We start from the raw sequence: 24,078 nt of genomic DNA on the forward strand, positions 1-24,078 counted from the left end.
AAATCTCCTGGGACAAGCAGCAGTTCAGTTTTGCTGGGATTAAGCTTCAGCTGATGAGCTGCCATTCATGATGAGATATCTGCCAAGCATGCAGTGATCTGAGCGATAACAAGAGGGGGAAAGGAGATATAGTTGCAGTTTAAATAGGGGTGTGTAGACTTTGATATCTTTTATATCTTCACAGCTTGTTCTCACTCATCGAAGTTGTTGACTTGAACAACGCACAGCCAGATCTTTTGCTCGTGTGAGAAAAAACACAATATATATAAATATTACGGATGCGCATCTGCATAACTGATGCCCGATGTGATTCGCATCTCCATGCAAAGTTAACAATGCTACTGTCAGCTACAAAAGCCAGCTACAGGTTCTCCTGCTGCCCCCTGTAGGGCTCTGTTTAAACTACAGCTCAGGTGTGTTTGTGTGTGGAGTGTGTTCTGTGAAGAAATAAGTGTAGGGTGAAACCTGGTGAACGTTTGAACTCGGCAGCACACATTTCTCTGGTGAACACGAAAATACGTGACTGAATTCATGTGACATCATATACGGTCTTGTGCTCAGCATCAAACAGGAAGTTGAGCTCAAGATGTTTATGGTAGAAATAAAGAAGTATTTTGACATTTGGTTCACACAACCTTGCTTTACAACATTGTCCATCCAGGTTTCAAACCTCATCATGGTGTAGAATTGGTCTTATTATGGTTCCAGGAAGTTTACTCGTCTGATCTCGGTAATTCTCAGTGTTGCTTCGTGATCCATAATGTTGCTGATATAAAGGTACTAGGGACCAGTGAAGAGAATACGTGTGATTAAAAAGCAATACTTGTGATTAAAAAGAGGAAAGAACTAATGGAGAACTGACTGTAGGTGGAATGAGAGAAGTGAGAGAAGACATAGAGATATACAGAGAAAGACAGATCCCCTGTGAGTGTTTGTGTTTAGGTGTGTCATGATGTCATGAGGCAACTGGCTAGTCTGATGCTACATGGACCATGCACACATGCATACACAGGAAAGGTTTTCTACATATGAAGGGAACAACATTGTGCAAAATACTGAAAAAGATTGTATTGGAATGATGAGCATGTTAGTGTAGCGTCTAAAAGAATCCAAAAAAAAACCTCATCCAGAGTTTTTTTTTTTCCATGAACTGACGGGTGTGGCGCGGTTTATAGGATTTTGGTTATTTATCCCATGAACCCTTTTCCCATTTGCAATTTAAATCAAAGGCATCATCCTACAGCAAATGAATCAATCGCTAATCAATCTATCAATCAGTTCTCAGAGTGGCACCTGAGCTTTATCTCACATACACACAATGGAACAAAAACGAGGGAGGAGACACTCTTCTTATAAACCCTTCTTATTAACCCTTCTTATAAACCCTTCTTATAAACCCTTCTTATAAACCCTTCTTATAAACCCTTCCTATAAACCCTTCTTATAAACCCTTCTTATAAACCCTTCTTATAAACCCTTCCTATAAACCCTTCCTATAAACCCTTCTTATAAACCCTTCCTATAAACCCTTCTTATAAACCCTTCCTATAAACCCTTCTTATAAACCCTTCTTATAAACCCTTCCTATAAACCCTTCCTATAAACCCTTCTTATAAACCCTTCTTATAAACCTTCCTATAAACCTTCTATAAACCCTTCTTATAAACCCTTCCTATAAACCCTTCCTATAAACCCTTCTTATAAACCCTTCCTATAAACCCTTCTTATAAACCCTTCTTATAAACCCTTCTTATAAACCCTTCTATAAACCCTTCCTATAAACCCTTCCTATAAACCCTTCTTATAAACCCTTCTTATAAACCCTTCCTATAAACCCTTCTTATAAACCCTTCCTATAAACCCTTCCTATAAACCCTTCCTATAAACCCTTCTTATAAACCCTTATAAACCCTTCCTATAAACCCTTCTTATAAACCCTTCCTATAAACCCTTCCTATAAACCCTTCTTATAAACCCTTCTTATAAACCCTTCTTATAAACCCTTCTTATAAACCCTTCTTATAAACCCTTCCTATAAACCCTTCTTATAAACCCTTCTTATAAACCCTTCCTATAAACCCTTCCTATAAACCCTTCTTATAAACCCTTCCTATAAACCCTTCTTATAAACCCTTCCTATAAACCCTTCCTATAAACCCTTCTTATAAACCCTTCTATAAACCCTTCCTATAAACCCTTCTTATAAACCCTTCCTATAAACCCTTCTTATAAACCCTTCCTATAAACCCTTCCTATAAACCCTTCCTATAAACCCTTCCTATAAACCCTTCTTATAAACCCTTCTTATAAACCCTTCCTATAAACCCTTCCTATAAACCCTTCTTATAAACCCTTCTTATAAACCCTTCCTATAAACCCTTCTTATAAACCCTTCCTATAAACCCTTCTTATAAACCCTTCTTATAAACCCTTCCTATAAACCCTTCCTATAAACCCTTCTATAAACCCTTCTATAAACCCTTCTTATAAACCCTTCTTATAACTGATGCCCGATGTGATTCATCTCCATGCAAAGTTAACAATGCTACTGTCAGCTACAAAAGCCAGCTACAGGTTCTCCTGCTGCCCCTGTAGGGCTCTGTTTAAACTACAGCTCAGGTGTGTTTGTGTGTGGAGTGTGTTCTGTGAAGAAATAAGTGTAGGGTGAAACCTGGTGAACGCGTTTGAACTCGGCAGCACACATTTCTCTGGTGAACGCGTGACTGAATTCATGTGACATCATATACGGTCTTGTGCTCAGCATCAAACAGGAAGTTGAGCTCAAGATGTTTATGGTAGAAATAAAGTATTTTGACATTTGGTTCACACAACCTTGCTTTACAACATTGTCCATCCAGGTTTCAAACCTCATCATGGTGTAGAATTGGTCTTATTATGGTTCCAGGAAGTTTACTCGTCTGATCTCGGTAATTCTCAGTGTTGCTTCGTGATCCATAATGTTGCTGATATAAAGGTACTAGGGACCAGTGAAGAGAATACGTGTGATTAAAAGCAATACTTGTGATTAAAGAGGAAAGAACTAATGGAGAACTGACTGTAGGTGGAATGAGAGAAGTGAGAGAAGACATAGAGATATACAGAGAAAGACAGATCCCCTGTGAGTGTTTGTGTTTAGGTGTGTCATGATGTCATGAGGCAACTGGCTAGTCTGATGCTACATGGACCATGCACACATGCATACACAGGAAAGGTTTTCTACATATGAAGGGAACAACATTGTGCAAAATACTGAAAAAGATTGTATTGGAATGATGAGCATGTTAGTGTAGCGTCTAAAAGAATCCAAAAAAAAACCTCATCCAGAGTTTTTTTTTTTCCATGAACTGACGGGTGTGGCGCGGTTTATAGGATTTTGGTTATTTATCCCATGAACCCTTTTCCCATTTGCAATTTAAATCAAAGGCATCATCCTACAGCAAATGAATCAATCGCTAATCAATCTATCAATCAGTTCTCAGAGTGGCACCTGAGCTTTATCTCACATACACACACAATGGAACAAAAAACGAGGGAGGAGACACTCTTCTTATAAACCCTTCTTATAAACCCTTCTTATAAACCCTTCTTATAAACCCTTCTTATAAACCCTTATAAACCCTTATAAACCCTTATAAACCCTTCTATAAACCTTCTTATAAACCTTCTTATAAACCCTTCATAAACCCTTCTTATAAACCTTCTATAAACCTTCCTATAAACCTTCTTATAAACCCTTCATAAACCCTTCTTATAAACCCTTCCATAAACCCTTCTTATAAACCTTCTTATAAACCCTTATAAACCCTTATAAACCCTTCTATAAACCTTCTATAAACCTTCTTATAAACCTTCTATAAACCTTCTTATAAACCCTTATAAACCCTTCTTATAAACCTTCTATAAACCTTCCTATAAACCCTTCATAAACCCTTCTTATAAACCCTTCCATAAACCCTTCTTATAAACCCTTATAAACCCTTCTTATAAACCCTTCCTTATAAACCCTTATAAACCCTTATAAACCCTTATAAACCCTTCTTATAAACCCTTATAAACCCTTCTATAAACCCTTCATAAACCCTTCTTATAAACCTTCTATAAACCTTCTTATAAACCCTTATAAACCCTTCTATAAACCCTTCATAAACCCTTCTTATAAACCTTCCTATAAACCTTCTATAAACCTTCTATAAACCCTTCCATAAACCCTTCCTATAAACCCTTCTTATAAACCCTTCCTTATAAACCCTTCTTATAAACCCTTCTTATAAACCCTTCTTATAAACCCTTCTTATAAACCCTTCTTATAAACCTTCTATAAACCCTTCCTATAAACCCTTCCTATAAACCCTTATAAACCCTTCCTTATAAACCCTTCTTATAAACCCTTCCTATAAACCCTTCTTATAAACCCTTCTTATAAACCCTTCCTATAAACCCTTCTTATAAACCTTCCTATAAACCCTTCTTATAAACCCTTCCTATAAACCCTTCTTATAAACCCTTCTTATAAACCCTTCCTATAAACCCTTCTTATAAACCCTTCCTATAAACCCTTCATAAACCCTTCTTATAAACCTTCTTATAAACCCTTCTTATAAACCCTTCTTATAAACCTTCTTATAAACCCTTCCTTATAAACCCTTCCTTATAAACCCTTATAAACCCTTCTTATAAACCCTTCCTATAAACCCTTCTTATAAACCCTTCTTATAAACCCTTCCTATAAACCCTTCCTTATAAACCCTTCCTATAAACCCTTCCTATAAACCTTCCTATAAACCCTTCTTATAAACCCTTCTTATAAACCTTCTTATAAACCCTTCCTATAAACCTTCTTATAAACCCTTCCTATAAACCTTCCTATAAACCCTTCTTATAAACCCTTCTTATAAACCCTTCCTATAAACCCTTCCTATAAACCCTTCATAAACCCTTCCTATAAACCCTTCTTATAAACCTTCTTATAAACCCTTCCTATAAACCCTTCCTATAAACCCTTCCTATAAACCCTTCCTATAAACCCTTCTTATAAACCCTTCTTATAAACCCTTCCTATAAACCCTTCTATAAACCCTTCTTATAAACCCTTCTTATAAACCCTTCCTATAAACCCTTCTTATAAACCCTTCCTATAAACCCTTCTTATAAACCCTTCCTATAAACCCTTCCTATAAACCCTTCTTATAAACCTTCTTATAAACCCTTCCTATAAACCCTTCTTATAAACCCTTCTATAAACCTTCCTATAAACCCTTCCTATAAACCCTATAAACCCTTCTTATAAACCCTTCCTATAAACCCTTCTTATAAACCTTCTTATAAACCCTTCCTATAAACCCTTCTATAAACCCTTCTTATAAACCCTTCCATAAACCCTTCTTATAAACCCTTCCTATAAACCCTTCCTATAAACCTTCTTATAAACCCTTCCTATAAACCCTTCTTATAAACCCTTCCTATAAACCCTTCTTATAAACCTTCTTATAAACCCTTCCTATAAACCCTTCTTATAAACCCTTCCTTATAAACCCTTCCTATAAACCCTTCTTATAAACCCTTCCTTATAAACCCTTCTTATAAACCCTTCTTATAAACCCTTCTTATAAACCCTTCTTATAAACCCTTCCTATAAACCCTTCTTATAAACCCTTCTTATAAACCCTTCTTATAAACCCTTCTTATAAACCCTTCCTATAAACCCTTATAAACCCTTCTTATAAACCCTTCCTATAAACCCTTCCTATAAACCCTTCCTATAAACCCTTCTTATAAACCCTTCCTATAAACCCTTCCTATAAACCCTTCTTATAAACCCTTCTTATAAACCCTTCCTATAAACCCTTCTTATAAACCCTTCCTATAAACCCTTCCTATAAACCCTTCTTATAAACCCTTCTTATAAACCCTTCTTATAAACCCTTCTTATAAACCCTTCTTATAAACCCTTCTTATAAACCCTTCCTATAAACCCTTCTTATAAACCCTTCCTATAAACCCTTCCTATAAACCCTTCTTATAAACCCTTCTTATAAACCCTTCCTATAAACCCTATAAACCCTTCTATAAACCTTCTTATAAACCTTCCTATAAACCCTATAAACCCTTCTATAAACCTTCTTATAAACCTTCTTATAAACCTTCTTATAAACCTTCTTATAAACCCTTCCTTATAAACCCTTCTTATAAACCCTTCCTTATAAACCCTTCTTATAAACCTTCCTATAAACCCTTATAAACCCTTCTATAAACCTTCTTATAAACCCTTATAAACCCTTCCTATAAACCCTTCATAAACCCTTCTTATAAACCTTCTATAAACCCTTCCTATAAACCCTTATAAACCCTTCTTATAAACCCTTCTATAAACCTTCTTATAAACCTTCTTATAAACCCTTATAAACCCTTCTATAAACCCTTCTATAAACCTTCTTATAAACCTTCTATAAACCCTTCTATAAACCTTCTTATAAACCCTTCTTATAAACCCTTCCATAAACCCTTCTTATAAACCCTTCTTATAAACCCTTATAAACCCTTCTTATAAACCTTCCTATAAACCCTTATAAACCCTTCTTATAAACCCTTCCTTATAAACCCTTCTTATAAACCCTTCCTTATAAACCCTTCCATAAACCCTTCTTATAAACCTTCTTATAAACCTTCTTATAAACCCTTCCATAAACCCTTCTTATAAACCTTCTTATAAACCTTCCTATAAACCCTTATAAACCCTTCTATAAACCTTCTTATAAACCCTTATAAACCCTTCTATAAACCCTTCTATAAACCCTTCTATAAACCTTCTTATAAACCTTCCTATAAACCCTTCTTATAAACCTTCTTATAAACCCTTCTATAAACCTTCTTATAAACCCTTATAAACCCTTCTATAAACCTTCTTATAAACCTTCTTATAAACCTTCTTATAAACCCTTATAAACCCTTCTATAAACCTTCTTATAAACCCTTATAAACCCTTCTTATAAACCTTCCTATAAACCCTTCTTATAAACCCTTATAAACCCTTCTTATAAACCTTCTTATAAACCCTTCTATAAACCTTCTTATAAACCTTCTTATAAACCCTTATAAACCCTTCCTATAAACCCTTCATAAACCCTTCTTATAAACCCTTATAAACCCTTCCTATAAACCCTTATAAACCCTTCCATAAACCCTTCTTATAAACCCTTATAAACCCTTCTTATAAACCCTTCTTATAAACCCTTCTTATAAACAATAATACGAAGACATGTTTATGAGGTAAAGGGTAGAAATGGTGTGTATGTGTGTGTTTGTGTGTGTGTGTGTGTGTGTGTGTGTTTTCTCTTGCCTTAATTAAACCCAGGGGCTCTTATTAGTTGATTAGCTTACAGCCATCAAATTGCACTGAACAGTGAGTCGACCAATCAGAATGCGTTTGTGAGGGACCTGGAGAACATGGAGGAAACTCATACTGCTCCTCAAACTATTCCAACACTTGTCTTTGACTAATTCTAAGACTTGTAAATTGTTTACACGGTTTAACCTTTCTCTTATGTTAACTTTCTGTTACTATCTCTTATGTTAACGGGTCGATTGTGACCCGTGTCTTAAAACAGCCATAAAATACCCTCTAAACAATTATTTATCATCCAATTTGTTTCTTACCTCTTGGTTACCATGTTAGGTTTCCTTTTCCATGAAAAGATTGCTTTTATTATTTTTGGTGTTGTCCCCTGGGCATTTCATTCGATAGCATACCTCTCATTTTCAATAAAAAAAAATGGTAAAAAAAAAAAGAGAATTATATAAATAAATAAAAGATTGTTATGTTGCCTGACTGTTACTGAGGGGTATTAGAACACATCTCTAAAATAAAAATAAATAAATAAAAAATAATTATTTTAATATTATTAACTATAGTAGTCAATTTTGACCCAAATATGTTTACTCCCAAAAAAAAGGCATTTTATTTATTTATTTATTATTTAAATAGAGCTTTAATACAAATACAAAATACAAATCAGAACAAGTAATAATAAAAAAATATATAGATTTGCAGTCAAACAAACAACAACCAATCAAGCAAATCAAACCAATGAAAATCAAGTACCAGTTTCAAAAAAATATTTTTTGTGTATGTGTGTGTTTAGTTGCATGTGTGGCAAAAATTCGCAGAGACATTTTTTTCAGTAGAAGCACAATATGTTTGTCTTTCTGTCCTTATTGCTAGTGCAGACCTGACACATCTTTCTTTTAGAATCAGGTGGCTTCAGTGGGGTTGTGGCTGTTGCTGTGCTGGTTGATGTTGAGGCAGGACTGGCTGAGAAGGATGCTGGTGCTGATGCTCCTCGAGTTGCTGATGGCATGGATAGAGTGCTAGGTGAACTCTGCAGCTGTCTGACCAGGGCTGGGTCTCAGCTTCACTCAATGTGCGTTTCGACTGGGGAACTTCTTAGCTCCTCAAGAAACATTCTTCGCTTGTTTTTTTTTGTTAAGTTCCATCCTAGTTGGATGTGGTGCCACAACACAAATGCATTGTATGCAGACACATCTAGGATGTTCTAAAACACAACCATTGGCCATCTCCTGCTCATTCGCTGGCAAGTGTAGGTGGCAGTCAGTTTATCCAGGTTGTCCACTCCTCCTTTGTTTTTATTATAGTCCAGGATAAGTATGGGCTTTTTCTCACTTCCTGATGACACACCTGCATCTTTGTGAAAAGTGGACATAAGCACCACATTTTTCTTATTGGACAATATAAAACAACAGTGGTGTTGTCTGTAAAAGCAAATTTTAAAGAAAGTGGAGCCCTCTTCTTTACCTGCTAAATTTCAGCAGGCAGCTCAGGTTTATTGTTTTTTATTGTGCCCACCATGGTAAGTTTCCTCCTGAGAAGTTTTTGTCCAAGGTCAAGATCAGGGTCACTTTTAGATTTGAATGTTTCAGCAGGAGCGGAAGCAGCTTCTGCACAGGGTGACCTCCTCATCAGACTCATCAGATGTGTCTTCTGGTTGATTCTCTACATTGTCTTTCTCCTCAGAAACCTGCTGCTCTGTGTCCTCTACCTCAGTTTCAGCAAAGAGATGATCGAGAGCATGGCTTGTTGTAAATCTTCTCATTTTTTGCATGCAAACTGGAGATTCACTCTGGAAGTCACCAACTCTAAACTGAATTAGTCTTATGCATGCCATACATGTCTGGACATGTCCATTTTTGTTTGTTTGTTTTGTTTGCTCAGGGAAGGCGACAAACAGGCAAAGAGAGAAGCCCCTAACCAAAGCTAACAGGGTTAGGAGAGGAGCGGGCTGTTAGTGAACTGTTGGCTGACTGTGTAAGTGAGCTGACAGTGTGTCTGTGATTTCAGTTTTGTCACTAATTATCATTTTAAAATGTTATATTATAACTGGGTCGAAACGACCCTAACACAAAGGTCATAATTTTTATTAAAAGAGATTTTTTTTGTTTTATTTAGTTTAAATAGAGGTTCCTGACAAAGTTTAAAAAAACCTTGATGCAATAAACAAATGTATGTGTTACTTCTGTGCACTCATCTGGCTGAACAGGCTTTGCTTTTTTTACACTAAATAGCAGTGTTACATAAGGGAATAGGATCAGTATGTACAGGGGTGGGAGTGTATAATGTACAGAAGGTGCAGTGGGTAATAATATTGAGTATATATAGCAATATACAGTATAACTGTGCAAAGATAAAGATAAGTACAAGTATGAATGTATGTTTGATACAGCATATCGATACAGTTATCAACATTAATTAGTCCATGTGACCCCAAGAGCTAGATTTTTATTCAGTACAGAACTCAAATTAACAGGGAATAACAGCACTGCACTAACATGCAAACCATCAATAGGTAGTGATGATTTCATGAACTTTCAAGCAAAAAATCCAAACTATTTTATAAATAACCCTGTAGACAGCAGTGTAATTATAACAGACAATCAATTACAAAGTTTTACTCCTATTCAAGAGAATTACTTAATTTCATTTATTTCCTCATCAAAATCATCAACCTGCATTCTCCATCCCTCACTTACTAGTTTCCTCAAACAGATCATTCCAGAGGTAAATTAACCTGTTTTAAAATAATAAACTCTTCCATTAGCACTGGTTTTGTACCTAAATCCTTCAAACTGCAGTTATCAACCCCCTCATTAGGAAACCTGACCTTGACCCATGTCCAACTACAGTCCAATATCAAACCTTCCCTTTATCTCCAAGATTCTAGAAAAGGTTGTAGCACAGCAGTTCTGCTGAGGAACATTTATGAAATGTATCAGTCAGGATTTAGGCCTCATCATAGCACAGAGACGGTGTTTTTTTCTCTTTACTTGTTTTGCTTGACAACATTGATCATCATCTCCTGCTTGCTAGATTAAGTCTTATCTGACTGATCTCTATCAGTTTGTTGATGTAAATGGTGAGTTCTCCAAACTGTCTGAGGTAAAATTTGGTGTTTCTCTTTATATATGCTGCCTCTTGGTGAAATTATACATAAACATGGGATTCGCTTCCATTGCTATGCTGATGACACACAGCTGTATATTTCAGCAAAGCCAGATGAGAGAGATCAGCTTAACAATGTTGAGAAGTGTGTAAAGGACATTAGACAGTGGATGCTTGATAACTTTCTTTTGCTCAACTCAGATAAGACGGAAGTACTTTTACTAGGACCACATGCAGCTAGAAGTAAACTTTCCGATTACGTAGCATCTCTGGATGGTGTTTCTGTTTCAGCATGTACGGCTGTCAAAGACCTTGGTGTGATTATTGACCCGAGTCTTTCCTTTGAGTCTCACGTGAATAATATCACCAGGATCAGCTTCTTTCACCTTAGAAATATTGCTAAAATTAGAAATATGATGTCGTTACAGGATGTAGAAAAACTAGTTCATGCTTTTGTAACATCTAGATTAGACTACTGTAACGCTTTACTGTCTGGGTGTTGGAGTAAGTGCAGAAATAAGCTTCAGTTAGTTCAGAATGCAGCAGCAAGAGTCCTCACTTGATCTAGGAAATATGATCACATCAGCCCTGTTTTAATCATCTACACTGCTCCCAATTACATCTCGCATTGATTATAAAATATTACTACTGACGTATAAAGCACTTAACGGTCTCGCACCGCAGTATCTGAGTGAACTTCTGTACCAGTATGATCCTCCACGCCTACTTAGATCAAAAGGTGCTGGCTATCTGTTGGTGTTTCTCTTATAAACCCCACAGTTATAGAACAGCCTTCGAATCAGTGTTTAAGACTCAGACACATTCTCAGTGTTCATGTATGGACTGAAAACACAAAATGTATTTAGTCAAGGCTTTTCTCAGTTGGTCTTCCTTAGATCTTAGATCTTTCTTACACCCTGATGACACTGTATAGTGTCCTTAAACAGTTAAACAATGAGAATGTTTTATAATTTTTATTGGTTCCAGTGACCAGTGTTCCTGTCTTTTCTTCTTTTTGGATGTGCTACATCTTGATGGAGTTCTTCTCAATTGAGACCACTCTGTACAGCTGGGGATGGTTAAAACAGTCAATGAACAGTCTACTACAATGGCTCAGATCCACAGGTTGCTTGAATAGATCTGCATTTACTCACCTATTAGTGCACACCTCTACAATGGGACATTTAGTGCCACCCAGATGAAGATGAGGTTCCCTCTTGAGTCTGGTTCCTCTCAAGGTTTCTTCTTTCTGCATCTCGGGGAGTTTTTCCTTCACCACAGTCTTCACTGGCTTTCTCATCAGGAATAAACTTACACTTATAAACAACTTATTCATTTTTATCACCACATTATCTGTGTAAAGCCGCTCTGAGACAATGTTCATTATTAAAAGCGCGTTAGAAATAAAAATGAATTGAATTTAAATGCCTGGGCCAACGACAGATTAAAGATGTTCATGAAGACCTCAGCCAGCGGCTCAGCATATGCTCTGACTACTTGGCTAGGGATGAATTCTGTTTACTTTTGCCAGCATGTAAGAAATTACATGCTGCTTGTAGCATTCTATGTGCCACTATATAAGGGCCTAAAAAAATGTGGGAAAACTGATTTTTTCCTGTTTTTTGAGATGTTCCTTTTGTTTAGGTAAAAGGCAGAAAAGCACAGGAATTGGACAGTGAATAAGCTAATGAACATTTTGTGAAGTCCATTTGTGTCTCTACCAGAAGAACTTGTGTAAGATGGAGAACAGGAGACAAGATGGGTTGAGGGAGTCTGATAATTGTGTTGTTTTCGAGCAGAGAAGGTTCCAGAAAGTGAACGGAATCCTGAAACAACATGGCTCCCATTCCACACTTCAACACCATGCAGTTCCATCTGGACTGCGGCTCAATGGAAGCGAACAGTCGTTATGGAACGGCCTGCCCAGTCACTGCACCTAAATCTTATTCAAATGCTCTGGGATAAACTGGATCACAAGAAAGAAATCTCTAAATAGTGGCAAGTTTTAGAAGAGGCATGACAAAGTCCTTCACCTGAATTTTTGGAGAAAATTCTATCCTATTTATTTTTTTACAGAGATAAATAGGATAGAAATTATGATTTTATTTTTGCTTAGAATTTTAGTGTCTATAAGTTGTGTGAGCCAGTTGTGATGGAGAAGGAAAAACTCCCTGATACTTCATGGGAGGAACCAAACTCAAAAGGGAACCTCATCCTCATCAACTACACTGAACTGTTTATGCTAACTTTGGTTCTGCGCACAATGTAGCAGACTTGATATTAATTACAGTCCAAATCCATTCTCAAAATTCTTGAGTTGCTCAGTAACTCCATGAATGTTTGAGGTGGAACCATCTCCAGCTGCACAGTGGGTCTCTGATTGAAGGGAACTTCATCCAGATGGAGGGCTTCAGAATGAGTCAGCTCTGAAAAGTAAAAAAGAAGAAGAATTTCTATGTTGCTTCAAAAAGAAAATTCAGACTCATACATATGGGCAATAGAAAGCTGTGTTTTTTCAAAAACAATAAATGAAGGTTTGACTTTGTCTTGTACTATGTGTTTTAAGTTTTCTCCCTAAAAATGATGTGATTAATAGGTGGAGGTCACCAGTAAAGGGCTCGAGGTTGAAATGTACGACCCAACACTGGTTTTAAGATTGGTGGAAACTCAGTCCCGTGTTGATCACCCTGAGAACACCAGTCCTACAGTAAACCATGGTGGTGGTGGCGGCTTCATTTTATAGAACCTACATCTAAGTAGGCAATGGAAATCTGTCTTAGGTTTAAGATCAAGTTGTGTAAAGCCAAATGCAAAAAAAACGTGGTCCAGAGACCACGAGAGAGTTTCATCTTCCAACAGGCCATGAATCCGACGCATACTGTTGAAAAGCTGGAACCTGAAAAACCTCAATCTGATTGAGAATGTGCGGCATTTAAAAAATGAGAGTTTTTTCAATGGTTTCCATCCAGTAAAAAAATGTGTTCCAAAATATAGAAAAAAACACACGTACACACTTTTATATAACTTTATAACCTCTTTATGTCTGTTTAACAGTTTCACTGTTAAGGACGCTACACAAATAAAAATGTATTGAATTGAAAATTCGATGCATTTGAATGAAGTGTTTTAGTACAAAAATAAAATAAAGAAAAAACAAAACTAATGAGAGATTCTATGTGATCAATATCTACAAAATGAACCGTGACTAATAAAAAAATATAAGTTTTTCTGCAAGAGTCGGATGTTTCGAGAATATATCCAGCCTGATGATAGAGGCCAGGAATAATTAATAATGAAAGAACAACAACAAAAAATGGATACAGATTAAGTACTGTACCAAAGAACAGTTGACGAGGGCATTGTGTGTGTTTGCAGTGGCGATGTTTAGTGGTTTAGAGGAAGAACAGAGTGAATATGGCAGGATGAAGCAGGCCTAAGCCGATAGATATAAACTACCCCGGCCTGAATTAGTGGGTAATGACTCAATTAACTTTTGTTTTTGCACAGAGGAGATTTGGCTGCATAAATTAGCAGCTGCTCATTGGCGAAGTGTCACGGCCTAAGGACAGCTTACAAATACTGTGTCCGGTCTCTGTCAGTAGACGACAGTGCGATATAGACGTCCAGCCAGACTTTGTGTTTGTGCAGAACAGACCGGTGTCGCTCACGCGGTGACAGTGGAGAGGCCGCGAGCCCAAGGGACAGCACGCTGACGATGCCCTGAAAAGGTCAACTTGACACGGGCAAGCGTCCCATCGACCTAGCCTCCGTCGGGCCTTCGAAAAATCAGATAAAACTTAAGGCCACTCATCGATCCGCAGACATGCTCGAATCAGAATGGGAGCGAGAGAGAGAGAGAGAGAGAGAGAGAGAGAGAGAGAGAGTGAGAGAGAGAGAGAGAGAGAGAGAGAGAGGATGAGGAAAAACTTTGTAAAAGCGATTAACACAGTACTGTAAAATCTTTTCGTGAAATATACGTTTCATGTTAGTCATGCTCTCAGAACTGAAAAAGAAGCGGGATATGATATTAGGTGTGTGAGCCAGAGAGAGTGAAGGGGTCCCGCAGTCCAGCAGTGCCATCAGTAAAGAACTGGAGGAAACCAGTGAGACCCAGGTGCACCCGTCTGGAGGAGTCTGGCCAAATGGAAGGATTGCAGCCAAAAAACCAACACTGAGGGCAGAATAAATGTCAGGAGATGCTCAGGACTGATGCCAACATACAGCAAATGCCATTATGAAGAACAAAAGTTTTGTCCCCAACAAAGTTTTTAAAAGTAGAAGTATGAATAGTTTTGACAATTTTGACTGATTAACAAAATAGAAAAGAAGTGAATCCAGAAGTCTGAAGACATTGAGGTTCCTGAATTGTGATTGAAATCCTGCTGAATGTTAACCACAGATGTTCATCTCAGGACAAGCGCTACATCATAAGACCCTCACAAACACAACCAGAGTTACAGTGACTACCGCATTTGCCTCTTCATTCTCATAAACAGGATCAGTGCGACCTCTGTCAGAGGACATTTGACATTTCCATCATCTCAAAATGTCAGAACTTCCAAATGACAAAAAAAAACCTTTCTGCTTTTCTACCACAGTTTAGTTTCTTCACGAATGATTTAGTTCTGAGGCCCCTACTAAAAAACTGTGGGGTCCATGGAAATAAAGAAAGCTACTTTTAGATGTTCCACTGGAGTGTGTGGAGATTTATTCAGCTACAACGGTGTTAGTAAAGGTGAGAAGTTGAGGAGGTTCCTGGGGTGCAGTCAGCATTCACATTCATTCATAGTCAACAGGGTTGAAGCTCTATAGCAGGAGATCTTCCACATCTTCCAACCCAAGGAAAGCAGATCTTCATGGAGCTGGATTTGTGCACAGGAGTGTTTTATATAAAAAGTCTAGTATTTATGCAGGAACATAAATACTAGTTATAACAATTCCCTAATATCAGTAACAGATAAAGAGGTCTAGAATTCCATAAAACCACAAGCTGGACTTAAACCTGGTGCTCATAAGGGAGAGGAAAGAGTGGAAAACAGCTGTCAGCACCACCACAGGTCACTATTGTAATGCCATAAAGGCTCTCTGGCGCCCTCTCTGTGTTCCAGGGGTTTATTACTGATGTGCTGAGGGTTGTGCATGTCTATGTTTAACAGGACTCAGAAGCTGCAGGGAGCTGAAATTCATCTGACATATAATTCATATGTTGTTTGCTCTGAATCTATACTTTTTTTAAATTTAATTTTGTGCCAAATATTTGCACATTTATCCAAAGATAATGGTGAAGAGAAAATGTGCAGATTTTCAATTTCAGAGTTCCAGTTCCTGCTTTCACCTGCAATAAGAAAGAAATCACATTTACATATGTTTTCACAGCCGTTGCCATGACACTCAAAATTTAGCTCAGGTGCATCCTGTTTCCACTGATCATCCTTGAGATGTTTCTACAACGTTATTGGAGTCCACCTGTGAAAATTTCAGTTGATTGGAGATGATTTGGGAAGGCACACACCTGTCTACAGAAGGTCCCACAGTTACCAGTCCATGTCAGAGCACAAACCAAACCATGAAGATTAAGGAATTGTCTGTAAACCTCAGAGGCAGGATTGTATCGAGACACAGATCTGAAGAAGGAGACAGAAACATTTCTGCAGCATTGAAGATCCCAATGATCACAGTGGCCTCCAAAACTGCCCCACAAATAGGTGCCGAGCTCGTAGCATTAAACTTAAAAAGACTTGAGGCTGCATCTGGTGCCAAAAGAGCTTCAACAAAGTGTTGAGCAAAAGCTGTTTTCTTTTCTTTTTTTCCTTTTGCTGAAACATCTGCAGCATCTGTGGTACTTAATATCACTTAATGCTGCTCTGCTGCACATCATACACCAACGCTGTATTTGAAACTGCTCTTGTCAGGTCTGTGTTTCTATATTAAAGTGATAATTCACTTTGAATGAACTTCCTGTTCTCATTACCTTCTCAATCCAAACACAAACTCTGTCACTTTCCATTAGCAGGTCTTCTTCCACTCTATAAAGACTTGACTCCAGGTGGAACTGCAGGGTGTATAAAGAACTTTGTTGGTTTATGTAGCACCCTGGTCCTGGTAGAAGGTTGTTGGTTTCATTGTGGACTTTACCAGCTGTATATTAGTGACATGACAATGAACCCAATCTTGAACTCGTTGATGTGAAGAGGAATAAATGATCCACTAGGGGGCAGCAATGCTCTTCTTTCCAGACTACTGAGATTCTTCAGATATAATTCGGGTAAAATAATGTTTTGCTGGATGTTGAATGTATTGGAATGTTTTTGGAGTTTTTCATGAAACATTAAGAAGAGCAGGGGAATCTTTCCATATCCCCCTGTCCTCTACATCTGCCTTTTTCACTCCAACTACCTGCATGTCTTCCCTCACCACATACATAAACCTCCTCCTTGGTCTTCCTCTTTTCCTCCTTCCTGGTGGCTCCATCCTCAGCATTCTCCTACTGATATACCCCATGTCCCTCCTCTGCACATGTCCAAACTATCTTGTCTCCAAAACGTCCTACATGTGCTGTCCCTCTAATAAACTGATGTCTAATCCTTTCCATTGTTGTCACTCCAAATGAACATCTCAACATCTTCAGCTCTGCTACCTCCAGCTCCAACTCCTGTCTTTTACTAAATGCCACTGTCAAAATACTTTCTTAGGAGAATTAAATTTAAAGAGTAAAGCCAGTGGAATCTACCTTTCCTGACATTGATGCAAATGTTCAAACCTTTCAACTTCATGCCAGATTTCTGACTTTCTCCAGATAATGTGATTTTTAAAAAAAGTACAAATTTTGTTCCTCATCCAGAGGGACTTACAACAGAGCAGTTAAAAGGAGCAGAATAGCAGAATGATCACACCAGAAGGTTCACACCACACTTCATTACAGCTCTTCAGTAGAAGACTCTATATCTCTTGGTTTTGTTTTATTTTTCCTTCCATCACTGTGCGTTCTTCAAACACAATGTAATATTAGAAAAACACACCCAGGCTTGATTAATGCAGCTCTGAACCTACAACTTTTTCATCAATGTGAAGAACATTCAAAAGTCTTAATAAGCAGCGCAACACGCTGCAATTACGAACAATCCCTTTATTCAAAATGAGAGATGGTTCCACTAATTATTCTGGAAAGAGATGAAAAACAATTTCAAAGTCACTTTTATCTCAATTTCAAAGAGCTTTTATCTCCAAAACTTGGACCAGTGGTGAATCCCAGAAGGCTCCAAAAAACTCTTCCAAGAGAGCACTGATACTTCATCGCAGACGCAAAAGAAATCAACATCTGAGCACCTGCGGATTTTGTTCAGCTCAAAAAAGTTTATTTGAAAATAAAATAGAACCAATCAAATGAATGCAATCAACGTTTTCATTCTACTTATTGATTTAAGTAATCGATTAAATGAGCGCCAATGAAATTGATTTAATACGAATTAAATCAATGAAAAATTTTAATCAAATAGTTTACATTTGTTAGACCCCATTAGAGTAACACAGGTGTGTGTGTGTGTGTGTGTGTGTGTGTGTGTGTGTGTGTTACATTTAATATTTCATTTTCTAAGCATATTTTTTACTTAACTGTTCTAATTATTTCAGCAGACTTTACACAAATGTCTGCATTTCAGCAACACAATATAGTTATTTATTTATTCATCAATGTCTTCATTCCTTCCTTCCATCCTTCCATCCTTCATTCATTCACTCCCTCGATATGTGGAATTGTCAGAAATTTTTGAAGCTGTACATAAAGCAGTAAACAATCCATAATTCTTCCACCAGTAGGATGATGTGTCTTTGGGTCACATGCATTAAATGTATACTTTTTTTTTTTTAGACACATGGGGCTGTTTGGTGAAAAGTGTGTTTAGTGAAGGGGGAAAAGCTCAATGCTTTGCTTGGCATGCACCTTCTCTCCATCTTAGACACTTGACCCATCACAAGAAGCTCTTAGATATCAAGATCGTATCCACTGTACTGATTGTGTGTTTGTTGATGATATATTTTCCAGTCTTTATTAATGTAGTTAGTGCTTTACAATGCAAATTCAGTCTTATCCATCACCTGTCATTTTTACAATGAAACATTCAGCATTTAATATTTGTCATATGGTGGTTATTGCAAAAGAAACTCCATGTTTCTACTGTTATCATTAAGAACAATCGAAACACTTTCCTAATAGTTTCTATTATTCAAAAGATCAAACTGAACATATAGTTACACTATTTCAAAAAAAGGCTTTGATCTCTGTACAGTTTCACCATCCAGTCTCTGAACAGATCAGCTAACATGTATGTCTATACAGTATGTAAACATTCGCCAGGACATCAAGCGCCACAAGTCAACAGTCGATACAGGAACAGAATGAAAGATTGTGGAATGAATATCACCACATTTTACTCATTTTGTGTTTAAAAATAAACCTGAGCACAAAGATGAATACTCAGAGAGCAGCCTTGAGTCCTCTGATATACAGGAAGTAGAGAATTAAAACTGTTTCAAAACCATCAGAAACAAAAACTTAGCTTGTGGCTAATACAGATTTTCATGCATGGAGAACACAGGGTTTGAGAGAACACCAACCCCAAAGTGAAGTACACCTACTGAGGAACATTACATGAAGCTCCTGACCTACATGATGGTATACATTGTCCGAATCTTTTAAAATAACAGTTCTGCAAAACGCCTACATGAAACCTGAAGAGAATGTAAGTAAGATCACAGTACATCTCTGTACATGTTATGTATGTGTGTCTTGCTGACTTTCAGGAGATGAAGATAAACATCTGAAGGCCTCAGGTTCAAGTACCATGGCAAGAAACTGCTGAGTAGGATTCCCATTTTGAGAGGACATTTCAATAGGAGGAGTTGGACCAGCACTATTTCCCAAGCCTGAGGAGGAGGTGCTGTTAAAACACAAAGATGTTCATGACACAAAGAGATATTCATAGAGCAGTGTTGGCTCAGTGGTTAAGATGTTGGACTTTGGACCTGCTTATGCAAAATCCCTCAAGGTGAAGGCATCGGCCAACCGGCTTAAATTGAACAAAAAAAATTGTCCATTCGATTTTTATAAACTGCATTAGGCAGTTATGGAATTGAAGGTCTTGTTCAGGGGTCCAGGAGTAGCAGCTTCAGATCCAAAGTCCAATGGCGTAACAACCGAGCCCCCACCTCCCCATCTTAGTCGAATCAATATTGGAACCAGTCAATATTCGGTCACGTAGTGTTTAATTACGCACACAATAACCCACATGCACACCTTTCACCATCATCAGAGTTGCAAAGTTGTTGGCTCTCATCCTTCAGCGAGAAGTGTGTGTTATATACACAACGCTGGATCGCCTCAGCCACACTGTAACTGGTCTGGCCCTGGACACACGCCTCCATTTTAGAAACACTCAGCTGGGACTGCAGGAACAGGTGCAGATGACTGTCCGACAACATCAGGGGCATCTTCAGCAATCTAACACAATGATGAAACCGGAAGGGTGGGACGTGTCAGATACGATCAGTGATTGGATTCTATCAGCGTGTGGGAACAGCGGCACATCTATTCCCAATTCACAAATCACTGCCCAATCACAACGCTCTCTCAGAAGTTTCCTAATCCAAAAATCTAATATTTACTGAATATAGTTATTGTACCGAAACTGAAATGTTGTTTCCCCACTGCTTTTTATCCAATTTCTGGTGCAGAGAGAGAGAGAGAGAGAGAGAGAGAGAGAGAGAGGCACTGGAGATGCATTAAATTACAAGGTTATGGAGAAAAAAAACAAGATCATAGTTGTTGGCACACATACGCTTCCAGAAACTTCTGCAGTCCCTCCATACGCCGGACCACCTGCAATCTGTTGTTGAGGCTGAAGAAAGGTTTTGCAGGAGAAAGTTTCGGCACTTGGCTGAGGACAGGAAAACAAAAAGCATAAATGAGTAACAAACGAGTGAAGCATAATATGTAATGTAGGTGTCACACTGAAACAGTTTTAAGAGTAGATTCCTGGACTCAGTGCGCCCTCTAAAGGTGTGCTGTGGTAACTGGCATCATGTTAGCAGCAGAGCATTAAATGAAGCTTCTTTAGATGGACTTGTTTGTCCAGCACGTCCCACTGATGCTTGCTTGGATTGAGATCTGTGGACTCTAGACTAGAAGCAACACCTTGAACTTTGTGTTTTTCAAACTGTCCCTGACTGGTATGACAACAGAACACTGCCCAGAGAATACACTGTCTCTTCCGACTTGCCCTTGTCCCGAATGTGATCCATCAGGCCATCTTCTTCTCTTACTCCATGGTCCAGTTCTGATGCTCATGTAGTAATTGTTTAGGCCAGAGGTGTCCAAACCTCATCTTCACATCAGGGACAAATGTTGGGATCCCCCATTTCAGGGATTCCCTCAGGCATTGCTTCATAAAGAAATGCCTGAGGGAATCCCTGAAATGGGGGATCACCCTCCAGTCAATGCTTTGCATATTCCACACTGCGCCATGCTACTGCAGGACCCATTAACAAGCAGTAAACCCTGGTCATCTTGCCACAAGAATATTTGAATGGATGAAGTTTTTGCTCCACAGATTAAATGATGATGGCCCCCTGTGCACAGATCACAACTTCAATAATTGCACAATTCCTGGTTACACCACAAGTCCAGAACAGCCTGATGTGTATTCCTTGTATACTCATTGACATGTGGTATGTTTCTGCTCGATCAGGGAGATATATATCGTGTCAGGAATCTGCATCCATGAGGGAACCTAAATCCTAGAAAAGCACAAATTGCCTGCAGCACCAACAAACCTGCCTGAACATTGCCCAAGTCCTGGTGGAGATAAATTGATCCACTACAACCAGTTTACTGGTTTGTTCCATGCTGTGCTTCTTTCCCTGCACCCACTCAAAAAAGTGTATATATATATTTTTCCCGGAAACTAGCTGACAGTAAACCTTCTAAGTAGTTAGCATGGTAGCATCTTGCTAGTTTTTTGATCTTGAAATCGATGGTACCCTGGAGTTTACTTACACGAGAAGCGCATTGTCTTGCAATCTCTGACGCAGCCACACAAACTCACTGTATCTTCTTCTCACACACGAGGTCTTCTTCTGGAAACACATGCTATTTGTCTTGAACACAACAAAGAAGACATGAAACATGCTGGTTAGACAGTTAACAGAAAATTTTCTTTAATATTGCCACATTTTAGGATTTCAATCTAATGGCTATGGATATTCAGTTAATGTACAAACAGAAACCCCAACTACAGCGATAATGCGCTGCTGAAACACAGTTATAAAGACCAGGACAGCGAAGCTGTTTATATGGATGGAGTAAAATAAGGAATATACTGTAGAGATGGAGGAGATGTTAATGCGTGAGAAGGATCTTTGGCCTTACATGAAGATAGATCTCATAGTCGATGTGCGTGTGCCAGAAATCCTCTTTGTGAAACCGGGGATCTCGTACCCTTACACTTAAAAATTCCTGCAACACATTTTCAAATTAAAAAAAAGTAAAGAAGAGAGAGACAAAATAGAGAAATCAAATCAGGATTCTTTAATTAAAAAATGTAACCAGATCTGTGATTGTGTTTCAGACCCGTGTCTCCACACAGGTCAGACCATGAACCAAACAGAAGCCAGCCCTAGTTTGGGCACTTAAGGGTCTGATGGGGTGAGACTAGATTTCACAGTCATGCAAAATAAATATTAGACGGAGAACTTTTAGAAAGAACTGCAGTATGTCTGGTGCTGGACGGCCGAGTCAGCATTATTATCATAAACATCAGAATCTGATCACCATCACTGTCTGTGCTGGACGATCTTTAATGAAATGCGTTTCCTGGATGATTGGGCATTTACTCGAAATCTGAATTTTACAATCTAACATTTTTTTCACTGATTTTCTTCTTCTAGCTATTTGATTTCACTTTCATTTCCATATAAAAATTCATAATAAAAACACTTTTGTCAGCTTCCGGCTCGACTCTCGAGTCAGTCCATAATAACAGACCCGATTCCTGACATCATTTGTGTCTGATTGCTGGAGAATCCAAACTAAGCCTTTATCATCCTCACTACAGCTGCTAACTCTTCAAAACAGAGACATAAGACATTTTCGGAAAAAGAAAAACCATTATGGATCTACTGTAACGTATAAAAAACTGTCCTTATAAGACCAAACAGTACCTTTTTCATGAGACTGCCACTGGAGTCATCCATGTCCGAGAGGAGAGACAGGAACGCTCTGTAACGGGAGGAAAAAAATGAGATTCGGATTTAAGCATTCAGCACAGTGGGAAGTGGGAACATATTAAAGAGGATTAGAAATTAAGCTCTTTATACATTAGAGTACACAGAGAATCCGTGTGTTGATGCAATAGTGGGTTAGAGAAGGACTCTGGACCACAGGCTCTGGAAATTAACTCTGGATTACTGGCGCTGGGCCACAGGTTTATTAAAGACAAAGTGGAGCGATGTTTAGATCAGATCTTAGCTTTAGTACAAATCCTGCTGGTAACATATGCTGTGGATTTTGGATCTTAGGGACCAGGCTGACAGTTTTTAATAAGTATTATTGGCAGCGGGAAAATATACAGCACTCTACATTCACTTTCCACAGCAGGCTGAGCTTGTTCACCTTTCACTGCTAAACTCCACATGTTGGATAAATACTACTCTGGCATCCTTACAGCACCATCTGACTAACTCCCATCTACTGCCAATGATTAAAAATGCTCAATTATATAATGTGCTGCTTGCAGGAAACTCCACCGGTCAGTATACACAATCATCTAAAGCTTCAGTTGCAGCCTCGTGAGACGCAGAGACTCTCCTGACTTTCCTAAAGTTAAATATACGGACTCCATTCTTTCTAATGATAATTCTTTCTCATTTCTAATATAAATCCTGAGCTATTTACACTCTCATCCACTCAGTGAGCTACGTTTTGCTCATGCGCAGAACAGGGACATAAGACGTTTCGGAAGTTTCAGTGTGGGTGAGGAACTTTTCGGAAACGATTGAAAACAAAACACCATTTTCAAATGAACCTGCATTAATGTACTGTAGATGTAGACTTGGTAATACCTGAATGTGTAACTTTCAGAAAAGTGGTCTTCTTCTTCTACTACTTCTTTCGGCTGCCCCCTTTAACGGTTGCCACAGCGGATCATCCGTCTCCATACTACTCTGTCTGCCTCTTTCAAATTATTTACCTGCATGTCTTCTCTTACCACATCCATTAACCTTCTCCTTGGCCTTCCTCTTTTCCTGCTTCCTGGCGGCTCCATCCTCAGCATCCTCAATTGCCCTCCCTCTCATTCACACACATGTACTCTGTCTTACTCCTACTGACTTTAATTCCCCTTCTCTCCAGCACATACCTCCACCTCTTCTCCACCTGCTCCCTACTCTCACCACAAATCACAATATCATCCGCAAACATCATAGTCCACAGAGACTCCTGTCTGACCTCGTCTGTCAACCTGTCCATCACCAATTCAAACAGGAAAGGGCTCAGAGCCGATCCTTGATGCAGTTCCACCTCCACCTTGAACCAGTCTGTCGTTCCTACTGCACACTTCACTGCTGTCACACTGTCC

General features: G+C 38.4%; 1 protein-coding gene across 2 annotated transcripts; it reads right to left on the bottom strand.

The window, feature by feature from the left end:
* Window positions 1–18,225: 18,225 nt before the first annotated feature.
* On the bottom strand, window positions 18,226–22,850 carry LOC124376149 (sorting nexin-10A-like). Of its 2 annotated transcripts, XM_046835088.1 has the most exons (8): window positions 22,820–22,850; window positions 22,664–22,721; window positions 21,873–21,959; window positions 21,501–21,601; window positions 20,284–20,382; window positions 20,129–20,170; window positions 19,743–19,946; window positions 18,226–19,386 (listed from the first exon to the last, which is right to left on the bottom strand). In XM_046835088.1, exons 2-8 carry the CDS (start codon window positions 22,694–22,696, stop codon window positions 19,221–19,223), a joined length of 732 nt encoding a protein of 243 aa, XP_046691044.1. In that variant the 5' UTR covers window positions 22,697–22,721; window positions 22,820–22,850; the 3' UTR covers window positions 18,226–19,220. The 2 variants fall into 2 exon arrangements, with proteins under 2 accessions (XP_046691044.1, XP_046691045.1); XM_046835089.1 differs by lacking the exons at window positions 20,129–20,170; window positions 22,820–22,850 and having other exon boundaries at window positions 22,664–22,777.
* Between the last annotated feature and the right edge of the window lie 1,228 nt (window positions 22,851–24,078).

The sequence above is a fragment of the Silurus meridionalis genome, chromosome 22 (genome assembly GCF_014805685.1).
Source record: "Silurus meridionalis isolate SWU-2019-XX chromosome 22, ASM1480568v1, whole genome shotgun sequence".
NCBI lineage: Eukaryota > Metazoa > Chordata > Actinopteri > Siluriformes > Siluridae > Silurus > Silurus meridionalis.